Source organism: Hemitrygon akajei, chromosome 27, assembly GCF_048418815.1.
Source record: "Hemitrygon akajei chromosome 27, sHemAka1.3, whole genome shotgun sequence".
Taxonomy (NCBI): domain Eukaryota; kingdom Metazoa; phylum Chordata; class Chondrichthyes; order Myliobatiformes; family Dasyatidae; genus Hemitrygon; species Hemitrygon akajei.
In genome coordinates this window covers 1910027-1928855 of record NC_133150.1, presented here as the reverse complement: position 1 = coordinate 1928855, position 18829 = coordinate 1910027, and the positions used below count along the sequence as shown (strand labels likewise).

The 18829-nt window shown below is 42.0% G+C and overlaps 1 protein-coding gene across 1 annotated transcript in view; it reads right to left on the bottom strand.

Annotated features, from left to right (window-relative positions):
- The window catches only part of LOC140717083 (synaptonemal complex protein 3-like), a 209000-nt gene that overhangs the window by 153411 nt on the left and 36760 nt on the right, over positions 1-18829 (bottom strand). Inside the window, exon 3 of the mRNA XM_073030264.1 lies at positions 3840-3927. Within this exon, the coding sequence (XP_072886365.1) occupies positions 3840-3927 (88 nt within the window). The remainder of the gene's footprint in view (positions 1-3839; positions 3928-18829) is intronic.

The following is an 18829-nucleotide window of genomic DNA, read 5'->3' as shown; positions in this document are numbered from 1 at the left end:
GAAACACAGTGTTGTCTAATAGCGATGCAAGTGCATGCAACTGAAGCTAAACAGAAAATGTTTGGCAACATTTTCCTGCCCCAATTAAGCAGTACAGTATCCAAATAAATAATGCAAATCGTGGCTATTTTCTCAATTAGTTTTTCTTCTTTAGGGGTTGTTCCAAACAAGCAGCTGCTTGATTAATTGTTGGCCCAATTAAGTGGAATCCACTGAATATTTAAGGTGGAGTTAGATAAATATATGGAATATCAAGGAATTAAGGATTGTAAGGAACTGGCACAAAAGAGCAGTTGAGTCCATCACAGATCAGCCTTGATGATATTGTCAGTCAGGAAAAGCCTGAGATGCCTGGAGGCCTACTCTTGCCCTATTTGCTTGAGTTCCTGTGAGCATTTATTGGATCATAAGATATGCTGATGGTTCTGAAAAATGGCACTAAGCTAGCCATGATCTTGACAAATAGCAGACGCATAATTCCTGGTCCTACTACTTTCCTTAGTTGAAGCTACAGAAAGCAGTCTGACTTTTTCAAATTAATAATGGGCTCCTCAAAACCATGCATAACCCTAGAAAGGACTGGAAAGCTAATTCTTAAAAATTAGAAATCTATCTCCAAACTGCTTCAATGAGCCAGCCTGGGTGAAGAACCTGCTCAAAAACAGGTTAGGAATTTAATTTAAAGGCTGGGGCAACATTCTGCAGACCTTGGCAACAATTTACACTAGGGTAGCATAACTGTTAAGCAACACTATTACAACTTGGAAGTTCAAAGTTTGGAGCTCAATTGTAAGGAGTCTATACATCCTGTCCGTGGAACACATGGGTTTCCTCCAGGTGCTCCAGTTTTCTCCCACAGTCCAAAGATGTAATGGTTAGTAGGTTAATTAGTGATTAAAAATTGTCCCATGTCTAGTGTTAAATAGGTGGGTTGCTGAGCTGGAAAGACCCATTCTGTGCTGTATCTATGTACATACATACATATACATATATATACACACACACACACACACACACACACACACATATATTACATATATATATGAGTAAGTAAACAAGACTTCTCTTTGGGTGCCACAGAAGAGTAGTGATTAGCGCAATGCTATTGCAGCTCAAGGGTGTTGGAGTTCGGCGTTCAATCCCAGCATCCTCTGTAAGGAGTCGTTGTACAAACTCCCCATGGAATGCATGGGTTTTCTCTGGGTGCTCCAGTTTCCTCCCACAGTCCAAGGTCATACCAGTTAGTAGTTTAATTGGTCATTGTAAATTAGGTTAGGGTTAAATTGGGTTGTCAGGGTTTGCAGGGCAGTGCAGCTTAAAGGGTTGGAAGGACCGGAAGGACCTATTCCACACTGCATCTCTAACTAACTAACTAACTAAATACAGTTGAGATTGAGTGGCTAAGGGGGCAGAATTCCACAGTTTTGTGCAGCATGATGAGAATGGTCAGGCAACACAGAATCAGAATCAGGTTGATTATCACCTGCATATGTTGTTGAATGTGTTAACATTCTGTTAACATTTCTATTCTTGTTTACTGTCTCCAAGTGCATCAAGGAAACCTCATTATTCCTGCCACTGAGAAAGTCAAATGTCCTGTTTCAGTGACCAGTCTCTCATTGACCATAATGAAACCAGGCTACTGGACGATCTAGAACCTACTCATCCCCACAGCCCCCACGATTCAGTTTAAGGAGGATGCCACCTTAAACTACAATCAGTTCTAAATCATTAAGTGTACATATTTCAGGATGTTATTCATTGATTATAGATCAGTCTTCAACACAGTAATACATCATAAGCTCATCTCCAAACTCCTGGATCTTGGCCTTAGGGACACCATCTGTAACTGACTTCCAGACTTCTGATGAGCACACCTCGGTCGATTTGTATTGGTTATAATATTTCTTCTACCCTGAACTTCAATACTGGTGAAGCTCCCCAGCGTGCTCAGTCCCCTGGTCTACTCTATGTACACCTATGACTGTCTAGACTAATAGTGTGCCAATTCAAATTTCATTCAATGAACCCCACTATTTGGGTCATGCCATCTTCTCGGAGCTCCTATTGAGCAGGAGGTGCAGAATCTTGAAATGTCACAACATCACAGTTAAGAACAGCTATTTCTACAGATTTCCTATGGAGAGCATTCTAGCAGGTTACATCACTGTCTGACATGGATGAGCCATTGCACGGGGTTGAAAAAAGTTGCAGAAAGTTGTAAACAAATCAGCCATGATGTATTGGCGGAGTGGCTTAATTCTGCACCCATGTCTTATGTTCTTATTTTTCCATGTATAGAAGCTCAGTGAGAACTCTGCAGCTGAGAAAAGAGATAGGGGGACAGCAGGTTCCAACACATATAACAGGAAGTGATAAGAGAGGTCTTAAGATTTAGGCAGCCTGTAACAACATAAACACAAAATACGCTGCAGATGCTGGGGTCAAAACGCACAACATGCTGGAGGAACTCAGCAGTCAACGTTTCGGGCCAAGACCCTTCGTCAGGACTGTAACAACCTGGAGCAGCCATGGAGAGTCCCCCTCAGTGTACCATTCAGAATGAACCCCTGGGTCCTGCAACTTAGCATTGAGCAGCAGTACATTTCACACCATCCCTCACAGGCAACCTCTGCACATGGACTCCTTGGCTCGCTTCACATAGTCATATGACAACACGATCCTTCTCTACCACCCCTCCTATTCATCCATTGACTGTTGTGGCTCCCCCCCCCCCAACCCTTCTCTTCTCACCTGCCCATCACCTACCGCCTCACAGGATCTTAATTTATTGCCCCCTCCATCCTTCCCACCCACCCACTGATTTTTCCCCTCACCTGGTCTCACCTATCACATGCCAGCTTGTACTCCTTCCCCTCTCCTCCCATCTTCTAATTCTAGCTTCTTCCTGGTCCTTTCCAGTCTGATGAAGGATCTCCATGCGAAACATTGACTATTTCTTTCCACAGATGCTGCCTGACCTGCTGAGTTCCTCCCACATTTTCTGTGTGTTGCTCTTGATTTTCAGCATCTGCAGAATCTCTTGTGGAATGATCACTAACTTCATCATCTCTATGGGATCCCTATGTCAGTTTCTTAGTAGAGCAGAGCGCAATAGTGGTGAAGGCCCTGGTTTGTGCTAGTTTCCCAGCACGGCACTTTGCACAGTACTGGAGTAATGTTATGTATTGCACTGTATTGCTGCCACAAAAAAAATTAATGACATATGTGAGTAAACGTGATTCTGAAATTAAGACGGTAGCGCGATATTAATACGCAGCAGCCTCTCCAGACTCAGGACTGGGGATTGCCAAACGTTATGTGGATTTTCTGGTGTAGTCTGTTTTGTCATATGTTTTTGTGATATCATTCTGGAGGAATGTTGTCTCATATTTTAACTGCATTGCATTTGTGGTTTCTAAATGACAATAAACTGAATCTGAATCTGATCTTGAAGAATGGGAAGGGGGCAGGGAGAGGAGAATCATGGTTGTGAAAAGGGGAAAGGAGAAGGGAGGGAGCGAGAAGTACCAGAGAAACATTCTGTAATGATCAATAAATCGATTATTTGGAATAAAATGATGTTGCCTGGTATCCCAGGGCTGAGCATGTCGACATTCATACCACCCCACCCCTGGCATTCCTTCTGTCACCTGTCCCACATCCTTCCCACGGTGCATCACCCTCGCGATTCCCAACAGAATTTGGTCCCACTAAATTTGCGAACTCGCTCTCTGCTCCACGTTGACAAGTGCAGTACTATGCATGTGTATATTCTACCATCATTTATAAAACCTACAGTATAAAAGCTCAATAAAATTGCTGCTCACACATCATACCCAACGCTAATTTCGTCCATTTCCTCTTCCTGTTCAATGCCTGTGCTGGCCATTGTCCGTTTCCTCGCGATTGGCAATGCAGCATCCTCTATGAATACAAAAATTCTCCATATCAGAATCAGAATGAGAATCAGATTCAATACCACTGATATATGAAGGTGCTCAAAAAACTGGAAGACCTAAGGCCTAAGTAACCCAGAGCAGCTGAACTGCACCCTAGGGTTCTGAAAGAGGAAGTGGTAGAGATTGTGGAGGCATTAGTAACGGTCTTTCAAAAATCATTGGACTCTGGCGTGATAGCAGTGGACTGGAAAATTGCAAATGTCGCTCCACATTTCAAAGGAGGAAGGCAGCAGGAACAAAATTATTGACCACTTAGCCTTATCTCATTGGCTGGGAAAATGTTGGAATCTATCATTAAGGATGAGGTTATGGAGTACTTGGTGACATAGGACAAGAGGACAAGGTCAGCATGGTTCCCTTATGGGAAAATCTTGCCTGACAAACCTGTTGGAATTATTTGAGGAGATTACATGTAGGATATATAAAGGGGATGCAGTGGATGTTGTATATTTGGACTTTCAGAAGGGCTTTGACAAGGTGCCATACATGAGGCTGCTACCAAGTTATGAGCCCATGGTATTACAGGAAAGTTACTGACATGGTTAGTGAATTGGCTGATTGGTAGGAGGCAAGTGGGAATAAAAGAACCCTTCTCTGGTTGTCTGCCAGTGACTAGTGGTGATCCGCAGGGGTCAGAGTTGCCACTGCTTATTTTTATACTGTACATCAATTATTTGGATGATGGCTTTGTTGCCAAGTTTGAAGATGATATGAAGATTGGTGGAGGGGCAGGTAGTGTTGAGGAAACAGGTAGGCTACAGAAGGACTTAGACAAGGAGAACAGGCAATATAGTGGCAAATGAAATACAATGTAGGAAATGCATGGTCATATGCTTTCGTTGTAGAAATAAATGTGCAGACTATTTTCTAAACACAGAGAAAATCCAAAACCCTGAGATGTAAAGGCACTTGGGATCCTTGTGCAGAACAACCTGAAGGTTAACTTACAGTTAGAGTTGGTGGCAAAGAAGTCAAATGCAATGTTAGCATTCATTTCAAGAAGTCCAGAATACAAGAGCAAGGATGTGATGCTGAGGCTTTATAAGGCACTGGTGAGGCCTCACTTTGTGTATTGTGAACAGTTTTGGGCTCCTCATCTAAGAAAAGATGTGCTGGCATTGGAGATGTTCACAAGGATGACTCCAGGAATGAAAGGGTTATCATACAGGGAATGTTTGATAGCTCTGGATCTGTACTCACTGGAATTTAGAAGGATGAAGGGGGATCTCATTGAAACCTTTCAAATGTTGAAAGGCCTAGACAGAGTAGATGTGGAAAGGATGCTTCCCATGGTGGGGGAGTCTAGGACAAGAGGGCACAGCCTCAGGATAGAGGGGCATCTACTCAAAACAGAAATTTCTTTAGCCAGAGGGTGGTGAATTTGTGGAATTTATTACCACAGGTAGCTGTGGAGGCCAGGTCATTAAGTGTATTTAAGGAAGAGCTTGATAGGTTCTTGATTGGACACAGCATCAAAGGTTGGGAAGTTTAGGGGAGACATCAGGGGTAAGCAGTTGTTGTTTTTTTTTTTACACAGAGGGTTGTGGGTGCCTGGAATGACTTGCCAGGGATGGTGGTGGAGGCTAAAACATTAGGGGTATTTAAGAGCCTCTTGGACAGGCACATGGATGAAAGAAAAATAGAGGGCTACAGGGTAGTGTGGGTTTAGTACTCTTTTTAGGGAATATATGTGTCGGTACAACATCGAGGGCCGAAGGGCCCGTACTGTGCTGTAGTATTCTAGTGTTTAGTGTTATAAGGAGAAGGCCGGGGAGCGGGGCTGAGGGGAAAAAAACAATCAGCCATCATTGAATGGCGGAGCAGACTTGACACACCAAATAGCCTGATTCTGCTCCTATATCTTATGGTCTTACATGGCGTGAAACTTGTTGCTTTGCAGCAGCAGTGCAATATAGCACAGCAGAGAGGTAGTGTTCATGGGTTGGTTCATTGTCCATTTAGAAATTTAATGGCAGAGGGAAATAAGCTGTTACAGAAACATTGAGTGTATGTCTTCACACACCTGTATCTCCTCCTTGATGGTAGCAATGAGAAGAGGGCATGCCCTGGGTGATGGGGGTCCATAATGATGGATGCCACCTTTTGAAAGTGTTGCTGGGGAATCTAGTACCCATGATAGAGCTGGCTCAGTACGCAATCCTCTGCTGCTTTTTCCAATCCGATACAGTGGTCCCTCCATACCAGTCATCCAACCAGTCAGAATGCTATCCACAGTATATCTGTAGTAATTTGCTGGAGTCTTTGGTGACGTACCAAATCTCCTGAACTCCTAATGAACTATAGCCACTGGTCTGCTTTCTTTGTAATTGCACCATTGTGTTGGACTGAATGTATGAGTGAATGCTGGCAGAGATTATATATTATCAGCTCATACAGAAAAATGAGGAGGTGATAGACTTGTTCTCCAGGGAGGTAGTCACCCCTAAGCTACAGGACGCAAGTACCTGGGTGACTGTCAGGACAGGGTTAAAGGGACAGGCAGCCAATGCAGAGTACTCCTGTTGCTGTTCCCCTCAATAATAAGTATACTGCTTTGGATACTGTTGGGAGGAGCATCTACAAGGGGGAAGCCTCAGTAACTGAGGCAGTTTCTGTGGCTCAGAAGGGAAAGGGGAGAAGAAGAATGCAGTAGTGATCGGGCATTCCAAAATTAGAGGAGCAGACAGCAGATTCTGCAGACATGAAAGAGCTATCCAAATAGTATGTTGCCTCCCAGGTGCCAGGATCAGGGATATCTTGGATCAGGTCCACAGCATTCTAAAGGGGAAGGGTGAACAGCTGAAAGTCATGGTACAAATTGGGACCAATGACATAGGTAGAAAAAGGAAAGTGGTCACAGAAGTCAAAGTAGTTTCTGGGAAAAAAAGCACGATGGAGAAACAGCTCCATAAGACTATAAGAATATAACACATAGGAGCAGAATTAGACCATTCAGCTCATCAAGACACCACTCAACCCCACCTTATCACCATATCTTTTGATGCCATGACCGAGCAGGAAATGATCAACTTCCGCCTTAAATATACAGTTGTCATGGTCCCTTCTGGCAATCACCCACCTTGCTATTTACCTCAGGTATTGGGCCTCAATCACCTCGTTTAGTTTCCAATCATTCCCAGGTTCCACTAACTACAAACACCTGCTTTCCATCAGCAAATGCAGAGTAAAAACCCCATGACCACAACAAGAAGCTGCCAGTTTGTTGGTTGGCTCCGGTGTGAGTAGCCTCGTTTCATGATTCTTAGGACTTTGGTAGTTGGTAGGGGGTTGAATTTTTTTATATAAAAAATTTCTTTTATGAAGTATGACCTATCTTTAAATTTTTGATTAGAGTGGTATACCTTTATGTGATTTGCTATAACATTTTGATCAATTTTATTACAATATATGAATGTACACAATTTATGTTGAGATGTATCTATGTGTTGTACTCTGTGAATCTTGTTTTTTTCTTCTGAATAAAAATATTGTAAAAAGAAAGGACTGCCAGTTCTAAGTCTAGCATCGCTCCTGGATACCAACTCCACGCTCGCTATGTTAATAATGCCTCCCGAACAGTATGCATGGACTTGGCCACAACTGCAGTCTGTGGCAGATCAGTCCATAGATTTACTGCTCTCTGGCTTAAAAAAAAGTCCTCCTTACCTCTGATCTAAAAGATTGCCCCCCCTAATTTTGAGGCTGTGCCCTCTAGTTCTGGATACCCCAACCATTTGAAACATCCTCTGTACATCCACCCTGTTTAGGCCTTTCAACATTCAGTAGGTTTCAATGAGATCCCCACGCACTCTTCTAAGTACCAGTGAGTTCAAGCTCAAAGCTGCCAAATGCTCCTTATATGTTAACCCCTTCATTGAGTCATCCTCACGAACTTCCTCTGAATTCTCTCCAATGACAACACATCCTTTCTGAGATATGGCGCTCAAAACTAATGACAATACTGTAAGTATGGCCTGACCTGCATCTTATATAACCATATAACAATTACAGCACAGAAACAGGCCATCTCGGCCCCTCTAGTCCATGCCAAATGCTTACTCTCACCTAGTCCCACCGACCTGCACTCAGCCCATAACCCTCCATTCCTTTCTTGTCCATATATCTATCCAATTTTACTTTAAATGACAATATCATGGGGCTCAGCATTATCTCCTTGCTTTTATATTCTATTCCCCTTGAAATAAATGTCAACATTGTATTTGCATTCTTTACCACACAACCTGTAAATTAACCTTCTGTGAGTCTTACATGAGGACTCCTAAGTCCCTCTGCACCTCTGATGTTTAAACCTTCTTATTTAGACATGTTATGAACCCGCAGGTTTTGTTTACTGTGGACTGTTACTTTAAGAGTGCCTAAGTAAGGCGGGTTTACGATATCAGTCACAAGCTGTTGCGAACTGTGCAGATTAAAATATAGAGGGGAGAGAGAGAGGGGAGGGGGAGGGGGGGAGGGAGGGAGAGGGGAGGGGGGAGGGAGGGAGGGGGAGGGAGGGAGAGGGAGAGAGAGAGAGAGCGGGAGAGAGAACAGCTACACTCACAGCCTTCGCAAGACTTGGAACTATGAACTGCCGGGGCAAGTTTGCTCCAGTATGGGTGTCTGTCACTTCGTATAATCCACAGGAGTGGATTTTGGGATATTGTGGGACCGCTTGTGTAGCCCTTGCCTGGGTATTTGGTTTCGTAACCACTAGAAGACAATATCCTTGTGACAGGTCACTTTCGGTGATAATTCATATGTGGATTTAGAACAATACGACAGACAAAATCTATGGCGACTGTTATCTTGTTTCTAGCATGGAACCAGTGGAATACTTCGTACTTACCTTTTCTCTCCGTTATAACCTGGATTACAAATACCTCTCTCCCATCATTTATTTCAAGGATTACTGAACTTTCCTATTTTACCATCTCAAGACTCTGAGCTTTGTTTCCCACCACCCCCCACCCACAAGCTCAATATAGTTTGGGAGCTATATTTATTTATTTATTTCTATCTACCTATCTATATATATACACACACACACTGTTAACTTCTGTTTATCTTGGTTTAAGTTACTATAAGTAGTTACTAACAAAGATAGTAGTTTTAACAGCAAAACCAGACTCCATGTGTAATCTATTGCTGCTGCTTCATTTCTAAAACATTACAGTTTGCAACAAACTGGGGGCTCGTCCTTGAAATGAACAAAAATTGGAGCTTATTGATTATTGATCTCATTGGTTACTTCTCTTTTGATTTACTTGTGTGTGGAAATCAGCAGCATTGGATATTGATGCATTTCTGGTTTTACCAACCCCTGAGGCATTGGAGAAAGCCAAAATGGATGAATTGTTCGCAATTACTAAAGAGTTGAAACTTACTGAGGTAAAATGGTCTATGAGAAAGGTACAGATTCAGAGGATAATAGCTGAGCACTACATAGACAAGCAGGAGTTTGATGAGGAGATGTTAGAGACGTTTCCTGAAGTTAAACTGGAGGCCCAGTTACCACTAGAACAAATGAAGTTAGAGAGATTTAAATTAGAGGCTGGGAAAAGAGAGAGACAAACAAAGGCAGTTTGAGATAGAGATGGAGAAGTTAAAGCTTGAGAGGCAAACTTCTGGCTCTAGAGAACTGGTTGTACCGTTTGTTGCCAGCCAGGAAGTTAAACTGGTCCCTCATTTGATGAGGCTGAGGTTGATAAGTACTTCCAGCATTTTGAGAAAGTGGCTCAGAGTCTAGGGTGGCCAAAAGAAGGCTGGCCTCTCTTGTTACAGAGTGTAATTAAGGGTAAGGCTCAACAGGCTTATCCTGACCTATCAATTGAAGATGCAGCTGATTATGAGATCGTGAAATGGGCTGTACTTAAAGCCTATGAATTGGTTCCAGAAGCCTATAGGCAAAGTTTTAGAAATCTGTGAACCAGACTTATGTGGAATTTGCTTATGAGTTTTGACCACTGGTGCACATCTAAAAATGTGAATGATGATTTTAACAGCTTGAGAGAGTTGGTTTTAATTGAAGAATTTAAGAGACGCCGCCCTAATGACATAAAGGCATATTTAGATGAAAAGGATGCTGCAACTTTGCAGGAGTCTGCTAGATTAGCAGATGAGTTTGCTTTAACCCATAAGGTTAAGTTTATGCCGAGTAAGACCTTCCAAAACAGTAGCATGGACAGTCAGGGTAAACCAGAAATTAAATCTAGGTGTAGTGACAAAGATAAGGATGAAGGAAAGCAAGTGAAGGAAAAATATTCTGGTCTTACTTGTCCCTATTGTAAGAGAACTGATCACATTATGGCTAATTGTTCCAGCCTGAAGAAGCAGAAAGAAAAAGATGCAGTCCCAGATGCTTGTAATCAGCGTTGTGAAGCACCTATAAACCCACAGGGATCTACACATTCTGATAAGGCTCAGTTAAGGACTGAGAGGTCTGACCGAGTTCTGTATATTATTGGTTCGTCTACCTTCATATTTCATCTTTTCCCTTCTTACAGATTTTTAGTTGCCTTTTTTTGGATTTTAAGAGCTTCCCAATCATCCATCTTGCCAATTACTTTTGCTACCTTATATGCCCTTGACTTGGCTTTTATGCAGTCCTTAACTTCCCTTGGCAGCCATGGTTGCCTACCCCTGCCATTTGAAAACTTCATCCTTTGTGGGACATACCTATCTTGCGCCTTGTGAACTATTTCCAGAAACTTTAGCCAACTCTGCTCTGCCGTCATCCCTACCAGTATCCTCCTCTAATCCATCTGGGCAACTCCTCTCTCATGCCTCTGTTATTCCCTTTATTTCACTGTGATACTGATAGATATGACTTATGCTTCTCTCTCTCTCTCTCAAATTGCAGTATTAATTCAGTCATATTATGATCACAGTCTCCTAAGGGTTCCTTTACGTCAAGCTCCTTAATAAGATCTGGGTTATTACACAACACCCAATCTAAGATGTTTTCCCCGAGTAGGCTCAAACACAAACTGCTCTGAAAAGCCATCACATAGACTTCAACAAATTCCTTCTAATGCGATCCAACACCAACCTGATTTTCACAAACCCTTTGCATATTGAAGTCTCCTAATACAATTGTGTCATTACCCTTATTACATGCTTTTTCCACTCCCACATCTTGGCTACTATTTGGAGGCCTATATACAATTCCCATTTTTTTTTAAACCTTGCAGTTTCTTAACTTCACCCACAAAGTTTCAACATTCTCTGACCCTATGTCACCTCTTTCTTTTTGTAATTTATTTTTTATTGAAGTTCATCATCAAATAAACATTTCCATAAGATGTGTTTCAGACATTGTACATATATATCACAAATCTCCACAAAGTATTTATCTGAGGTATACACTTATAGAAAAGAGTGGAAAGAAAAAAAAAGCAAAAGGGAAGAACTATGTACAAGTAGGGAGTGATATTTTTTTTATTTTTTTTCACAACAGATTCATTGATTTGTGAGAATAAAATCAGGCCTATGAGGCATTATGTAGTTAAACCATTTTTCCCCAGTATGAATCAAATTGTTCCAGCTTATGATTAACAGATGCTGTTACCTTCTCCATTTTGTAAATGTCCATTGTAATTTCCATCCATGTATTTAAAGTTGGGCTCTCCTGTGATAACCATTTCCTAGTAAGAGTCTTTTGCAGGTTGTTATCAGCCAAAATTGCTTGTATGGGGATGGGAAGTACCCGCTCCTCAATGTTTTTCCATTGAGCGTCATATGTTGGGTTGCACCAACATATCACAGCTATCAACTGTGCTGCAAAATAATAATCTCTAAGAGAAGGTAGGCCCCATCCCCCCTTTTCCTTTGCAAATTGCAAAGTTTTGAGACTAACTCTAGGCCTTTTACCCTGCCAAATATACCTTGATAGCATCTTGTTCCATTCATTGAATTGATTTTGATTAATCTCTATTGGTAGGGTCTGAAAGAGATATCACAGTCTGGGCAGCATATTCATTTTAATAGACTCAATCCTTGAAATGAGACTGAAAAAAGGAATCAGGTTCCATCTTGCCACATCTTCCTTAAATTTTTTTATATAAAGGCTGATAATTACATTCTGATAATTTTGCCAAATCCTTTGGCATAATGATGCCCAAATATTTGAAAGACTGTGTGCCATGCCCAGGGGTACCTACTTTCAATTTCTCTTGGTGGGCTATAGTAATATGACAGTAATTGGGTTTTATCTATGTTGATCTTGTATCCTGATAACTGACCATATTGTTCAAAGGATTGCATCAATTTAAAGCAAAGAGAATGTTGGTTGCCCTAGATAGATCAAAATGTCATCCGCATAACAAGCCAATTTATGCTCTGTCCCTTTAATAGTAATTCCCCTGATATCTTCATTTTGTCTGATGTATTGAGCTAATGGTTCCAGATATAACATGAAGAGTAGTGGTGACCATGCACAATCCTGTCTCGTGCCCCTTTCTAGGGTAAGAATATTTGATAAATATCCATTGATTTTAATCCTAGCAGTAGGATTGTCATATAGTGTCTGTATAGTTTTAAGAATTGTGTCTTGGAAACCAAATCTATGTATAACTCTGTAAAGAAAATTCCAATTGACCAAATCAAATGCTTTTTCAGTGTCCACGCTTATCACTATTGCTTCGATTTTATTTTTTTGTATATGATCCATAATGTGAAGTGTCCTTCGTATATTGTCTTGTGTCTGGCGTTGTCGTATAAAACCTGTCTGATCGTTACGTATCAGTATGGGTAGAAGCTCCTCTAATCGTTTAGCCATGATGGAGGTAAATAATCTATAATCTACATTAAGAACGGATATTGGTCTAAATGACCCGCATTCCATTTTATCTTTGCCTTCTTTCGGTATAGCTGAGATTATCGCTTCCTTCCAACTGGGTGGCATTTGTGCCTTTTTTAGAGCCCAGTTCAGTGTGGGGAGTAAAACAGGAATTAACTCATTTTTAAATTCTTTGTACCACTCTGCCGTATACCCATGTGATCTGGTGACTTGCTTAATTTAAGCCTACTAATTGCAGCTTTTAATTCAACTTCAGTTATGTCAGCAGTCATCGTTCTATTTTTTTCTTCGCTTAAAGTGGGTAACTCTGGAGAATTCAAGAAGGTGTCAATTTGGGTTATGCTTCCCCCTGGAACTTTGGAATATAGAGTTTTGTAAAACACTTCAAAAGCTTCTTGAATTTCACTTAGCTTATTTTTTATCATTTTCGTTCTTGGGTCCCTAATTCTATGAATTGTATTTTCTGCAATCTTTTTATTCCAGTTTCCACAGCAGTATCTTCATAGATTTCGATCTACTTTCATAATGCCTGTTTCAGAAACATTACGTTTTTCCTGATTTCTTGCATAGCCAAACTAATTATTTCATTCCTAATTCTTTTAATTTCCCCAATGTATCCTGTGCCAAATTTAATTTGTGTTTTTCTCTAGTTCCTTCAGCCTATTTTGTAATTCCTCTAATGTTTTATTCCTTATATTTTTCTTATATGAAGATATTGCTATAATTTTCCTTCTTACTTCCTTCAGAGTATCCCATAAAATGGGAGGTGAAACCTCTCCATTATCATTAACTTCTAAGTAGAGACCTGTGTTGCCTTTAAGGTATTTGTTTAGTGTATTATATTTTCGCTTTAGTAATTCGTTTGTTATCGTTTTCTAGTTAAAGTTAAGGTTGTTTAAAGTAAATTCGTTGTCTGTGATATATCGCGGCATGCGATGATGTCACACCCGGTTACGCCGCGTCTTGTGGGAAGATACCGGTTTGGAGAAACGGGAAGGAGGGGGCTTATGTGTGTGCAGGATCAGCGTGAGAAAAGTTTTCTTTCTACGCACCAGAAACATCAGTGAAGCAACGCCGTAAGTTCATGAGATAATCGATATGTTGAATTTAAAATGTTAACGCTGATTCTGTTAAAAGTAATGATGATTGATAAAATTTATGTTTTTTGTTATTTAAAGAGTTGCGGATAGTTTGTGTTGAAGTGTATTTAAAGCCAGTCGATGGCTTAAGTAGATTCTGACTGTATGTTGCACCTTAATGTAATATAATTGTTGTAGTTTTACTTTTGCAAGTATTTATGATGTAAATGTCATGTCAAGAAGGAAACAAATACTGTATATATTTTGTATTGTTTTATCAACAGTTTTCACCATACGTTAATGTGGAAGAGTGAACAGTAAACGGTTAATCTTACTGGGACCGCCTCATTGACTGGTTTATGCTTGGTGTTTAGTTCAGAGTTCTTTTACACCTGTGCGAGAACACTACAGTGAAAAGGCGGCATTACCAGGTGTTTCAAGTGCTACAATGGCATCACGATCCAGCATCAAGTCGTTGCCATCCAGCAACAGAGGCAGTAGGGCATCAACAAGTAAGGCTGCCCGTACAAGAGCTAAGGCAGAAGCCGCCAAGGTACAAGCGTTGTACGCCGAACAAGAAGCAAAATTGAAAAAGGAAGCGGCTGCCAGAGAAGCCAAAAACCAAATGGAAAAGGCTGCCAGAGAAAAGGAAGCGGCTGACAGAGAAGCCGAAAACCAGCTGGAAAAGGTAAGGATAGAGTCAGAGTTAAAAGTGCTAATGCTACACTGAGAAGCAGAAGCTGCCAGGGTGGAAGCAGAGATAATAGAAAGTGCTGAAGAAATGCATGTTCTGGATGACGTAAAATCTACTTCAGTAAGGACCAGATTGGAACTCACAAGTGACTATGTCCGATCTCAAATGGACTTGAAGATTCGTTCTTCCTCTCCATACTTGTATGTTAACATCCCACCTCTCGAGGAGTCTCAGAGAGGCCCAATTGCATCACATCCATCCGAGGAAGACAATTTACCCTTGCAACTCCGCGACGAATTCAAGAATGAAAGGGCCAATGACAAATACTTCTCGACACCAAACTTACCAGATTTGGTGAGAGGAGAGGCAAAGGCTGAATTCAGAACAGCAAATTCCATAACAAATGTACACCCTCAGTCATAAACCCGCCGACATATTCCCCCAGCCAGCATGCCACTTGCAGTTGAACCCATGGCACAGTATTTAGCACGACGAGATCTCGTCACTTCAGGACTATATCAGTTTGACGATAAACCTGCAAATTACCGTGCATGGTACTCCATATTCACCAACGCTATCGACAGAGTCCAGCTCAGAGCAACCCAAGAGTTGGATCTTATGACAAAATGGCTGGGAAAAGAATCATGCGAACAGGTGAGACGCATACATTCAGTGAACATTAACAACCCCAAGCTAGCCTTACGCAAAGCATGGGAGAGACTTCAGGAGTGCTATGCAGCCCCTGAAATTATTGAAACGGCACTATTTCGACGTCTGGAAAATTTTCCTAAGGTGTCAGCCAAGGACCACACTAAGTTAAGAGAGCTCGTAGATTTACTCATGGAGATTCAAGGTGCCAAAGAAGATGGCTATTTAACTGGTCTATCATACCTAGTGTTATGCCTGCAGCCCCCTCCTTCGTGAGAATCGCAAGATCACTGTTGGGTTGGGTCAGGGGGCCCAGGAAATGAGAGAGAGACATGCGGAATGTCTCGTTCCCCCGGCGATGTAAAGCTACAGGACATGGCCATTGTCTCCGGAAGGCGAATTTGTGGATTGGAGACAATGCTACATGAACGCCCTCAGGCAAAGTGGGCTGGTTGAGGGAGGGATTGCATCACCCCCAACCTGATTGACATCTGCGACCCTGCGAGTCAGGATAAAAGAGGGTCTGTGGGAACAGCCCCTCAGACGCACCAGAAGAAACGCTAGTGATCCCATAATAGCGAAAGCCGGTGGAAGGCCACGTGCGTCCGCTTCCATTTGCCCGGAATCGGTGACCTTTGCCACGGAAAAACAGTTTTTAGCTAACAACGGGGAACTCAACTCTCAACGACTCTCGAAGGATTGACATCATAAACAGAATGGGCAAGTTTTAACCCGTCTCTCTCTCTCCAACAATTGCCACACAGGGTCCCCAACGGCGGCAGCCTGTATGAACTGAACGAACTATATATTTCCATCGGACAATTCATTATCCCCTAGACAACGATACAGCTTATTTCTTATTGATTATTATTATACCTGCGCTTTTAGATTTAGTATTGACAACGTATATTATCTGTATGCTTGCTTGCATTGATATTATTTTTGTGAATCTTTACTAATAAATACTGTTAAAATTAGTACCATCAGACTTCAATGGACCTCTCTATCTTTGCTGGTAAGTGACCCAGTTACGGGGTACGTAACACTAGATACTTCATATGGGATTAGACCAATCGTGGACAAACTTCCATTTGGGCTGCAGGAAAGGTGGGTGTCTGTTGCCTCAGAGTACAAGGAAGACCAGAAAGGTCGATTTCCTCCCTTTGAGTATTTCACTAGGTATGTGTGCAAGGAGGCGAAGAAGCGAAACAACCCTAGCTTCATGAGTCCAGGTAGCAGTACAATTTACACCAAGCCAGTTAAATCCACTTCGAATAATTTCAACATCAATAAACCTGTCTCAGTGCGTAAAACTGAAGTCTTTACAACTAACAATGACCATAGCAAGAATTGTCCATTGCACAACAAACCCCAACCCCTCAAAAAATGCAGAATATTTAAGAAAAAACCCCTTGAAGAGAGAATGGCCCTTCTCAAGGAGAAAAAAATGTCTTAAATGCTGTTCCTCTACTTCTCACCTTGCTAGAGAGTGTACGATCTCCGTGAAGTGCCCGGAATGTAATAGCACTAATCACGATGGGGCCATGCATCCCGGCCCGTTACCACAAACCGACAAAGCTCCTTCACCTTCACAACAGGAAGGCGGGGAGGGAGAGGCTCACTCCAGGACAACTGTTGTCAGCTCGAGCTGTACAGAAGTTTGCGGTCAAGCTCAGTCAAGCCGTTCTTGTTCAAAGATCTGCCTCACTAAGGTGTACCCTAAGGAAGCCAAAGACAAGGCCATCAAAGCCTATGTAATTCTGGACAACCAGAGCAATTGCTCACTAGTCAGACCAGAGTTCTTTGACCTGTTCAACATTGAGAGTAATCAGTTCCCATACTACCTTAAAACTTGCTCAGGCAGCGTGGAAACATATGGAAGGAAGGCAGAAGGCTTCCAGCTCGAGTCCCTGGATGGTAAAGTTGTCATCTGTCTCCCTCCACTCTTAGAGTGCAATGAAATTTTGAATAACCGCACTGAGATCCCGACGCCAAGTGCAGTGCTACACCAGCCACATCTCCACCACATTGCCAAGCACATCCCAGAACTGGATCCAAAAGCAGAAATAGTCCTGCTATTAGGAAGAGATGTTCTCCAGGTGCATAAGGTTAGGCAGCAGGTCAATGGACCACACGACGCCCCCTTTGCCCAACGCCTGGATCTGGGCTGGGTGGTGATAGGAGAGGTGTGCCTTGGCAATGTACACAAACCGACAGTTAACACACTCAAGACCAATGTGCTAGAGACTGGCCGTGTGTTGCCTTTATGGCATTTGTTTAGTTTATAATATTTTCACTTAGTAATTCATTTGTTAGCATTTTTTAGTTAAAGTTAGGATTGTTTAAAGTAAATTTGTTGTCTGTGATATATCGTGGCATGCGATGACGTCACATCCGGTTTCGCCGCGTCTTGTGGGAAAATACCGGTTTGGAGAAACGGGAAGGAAGGGGCTCACATGTGCAAGATCAGCGCAAGAAAAGTTGTCTTTCTACGCATTAGAAACATAGTGAAGCAACGCCGTAAGTTCATGAGATAATCGATATGTTGAATTAAAATGTTAACGCTGATTCTGTTAAAAGTAATGACGGTTGATAAGGTTTATGTTTTCGTTAGTTAAAGAGTTGCGGATAGTTTGTGTTGAAGTGTATTTAAAGCAGTCAATGGCATAGGTAGATTCCGACTGTATGCTGCATTTTAATGTAATGTAGTTGTTGTAGTTTACTTTTGCAAGTATTTATGATGTAAATGTAATATCAAGAAGGAAACAAATACTGTACAAATTTTGTATTGTTTTATCAAGTTTTCACCATACGTTAACGTGGAAGGGTGAACAGTCAACGGTTAATCTTACTGCGATCCTGTTTTCATTGACGACGGTTTACCTCGGTGTTTACTTCAGCGTTCTCTTACACCTGAGCGAGAACACTACAGTGAAAAGGTGGCATTATCAGGTGTTTCAAGTGCTGCAATGACAACTCGATCCAGCATCAAGTCGTTGTCATCCAGCGACAGGGGCAGTAGGGCATCATCAAGTAAGGCCGCCCATGCAAGAGCTAAAGCAGAATCTGCCAGGGTGCGAGCGCTCTACGCCAAACGAGAAGCAAAATTGAAAATGGAAGCGGCTGCCAGAGAAGCCGAAAACCAGTTGGAAAGGGCAAGGATAGTGTCAGAGTTAGAAGTGCTGACGCTACAACGAGAAGCAGAAGCTGCCAAGGTGGAAACAGAGTTAATAGAAGATGCTGAAGAAATGCATGATCTGGTTGACGTAAAATCTACCTCAGAAAAGATCAGATTGGTATGCACAAGCGACTATGTCCAATCTCAAATAGACTGGAAGATTCGTTCTTCCTCTCCATACTTATCTGATAACGTCCCATTTCATGAGGAGTCTCCGAGAGGCCCGATTGCATCACATCCATCCGAGGAAGACAACTTACCCTCGCAACTCCGCGATGAATTCAAGAATGAAAGGGCTGATGACAAATAGTTCTCGACACCAAACTTACCAGATTTGGCGAGAAGAGAGGCAAAGGCCGAATTCAGAACAGCAAATTCCATAACAGATGTACGCCCTCAGTCATATACCCGCCAACATATTCCCACAGCCCGCATGCCACTTGCAGTTGAACCCATGGCACAGTACTTAGC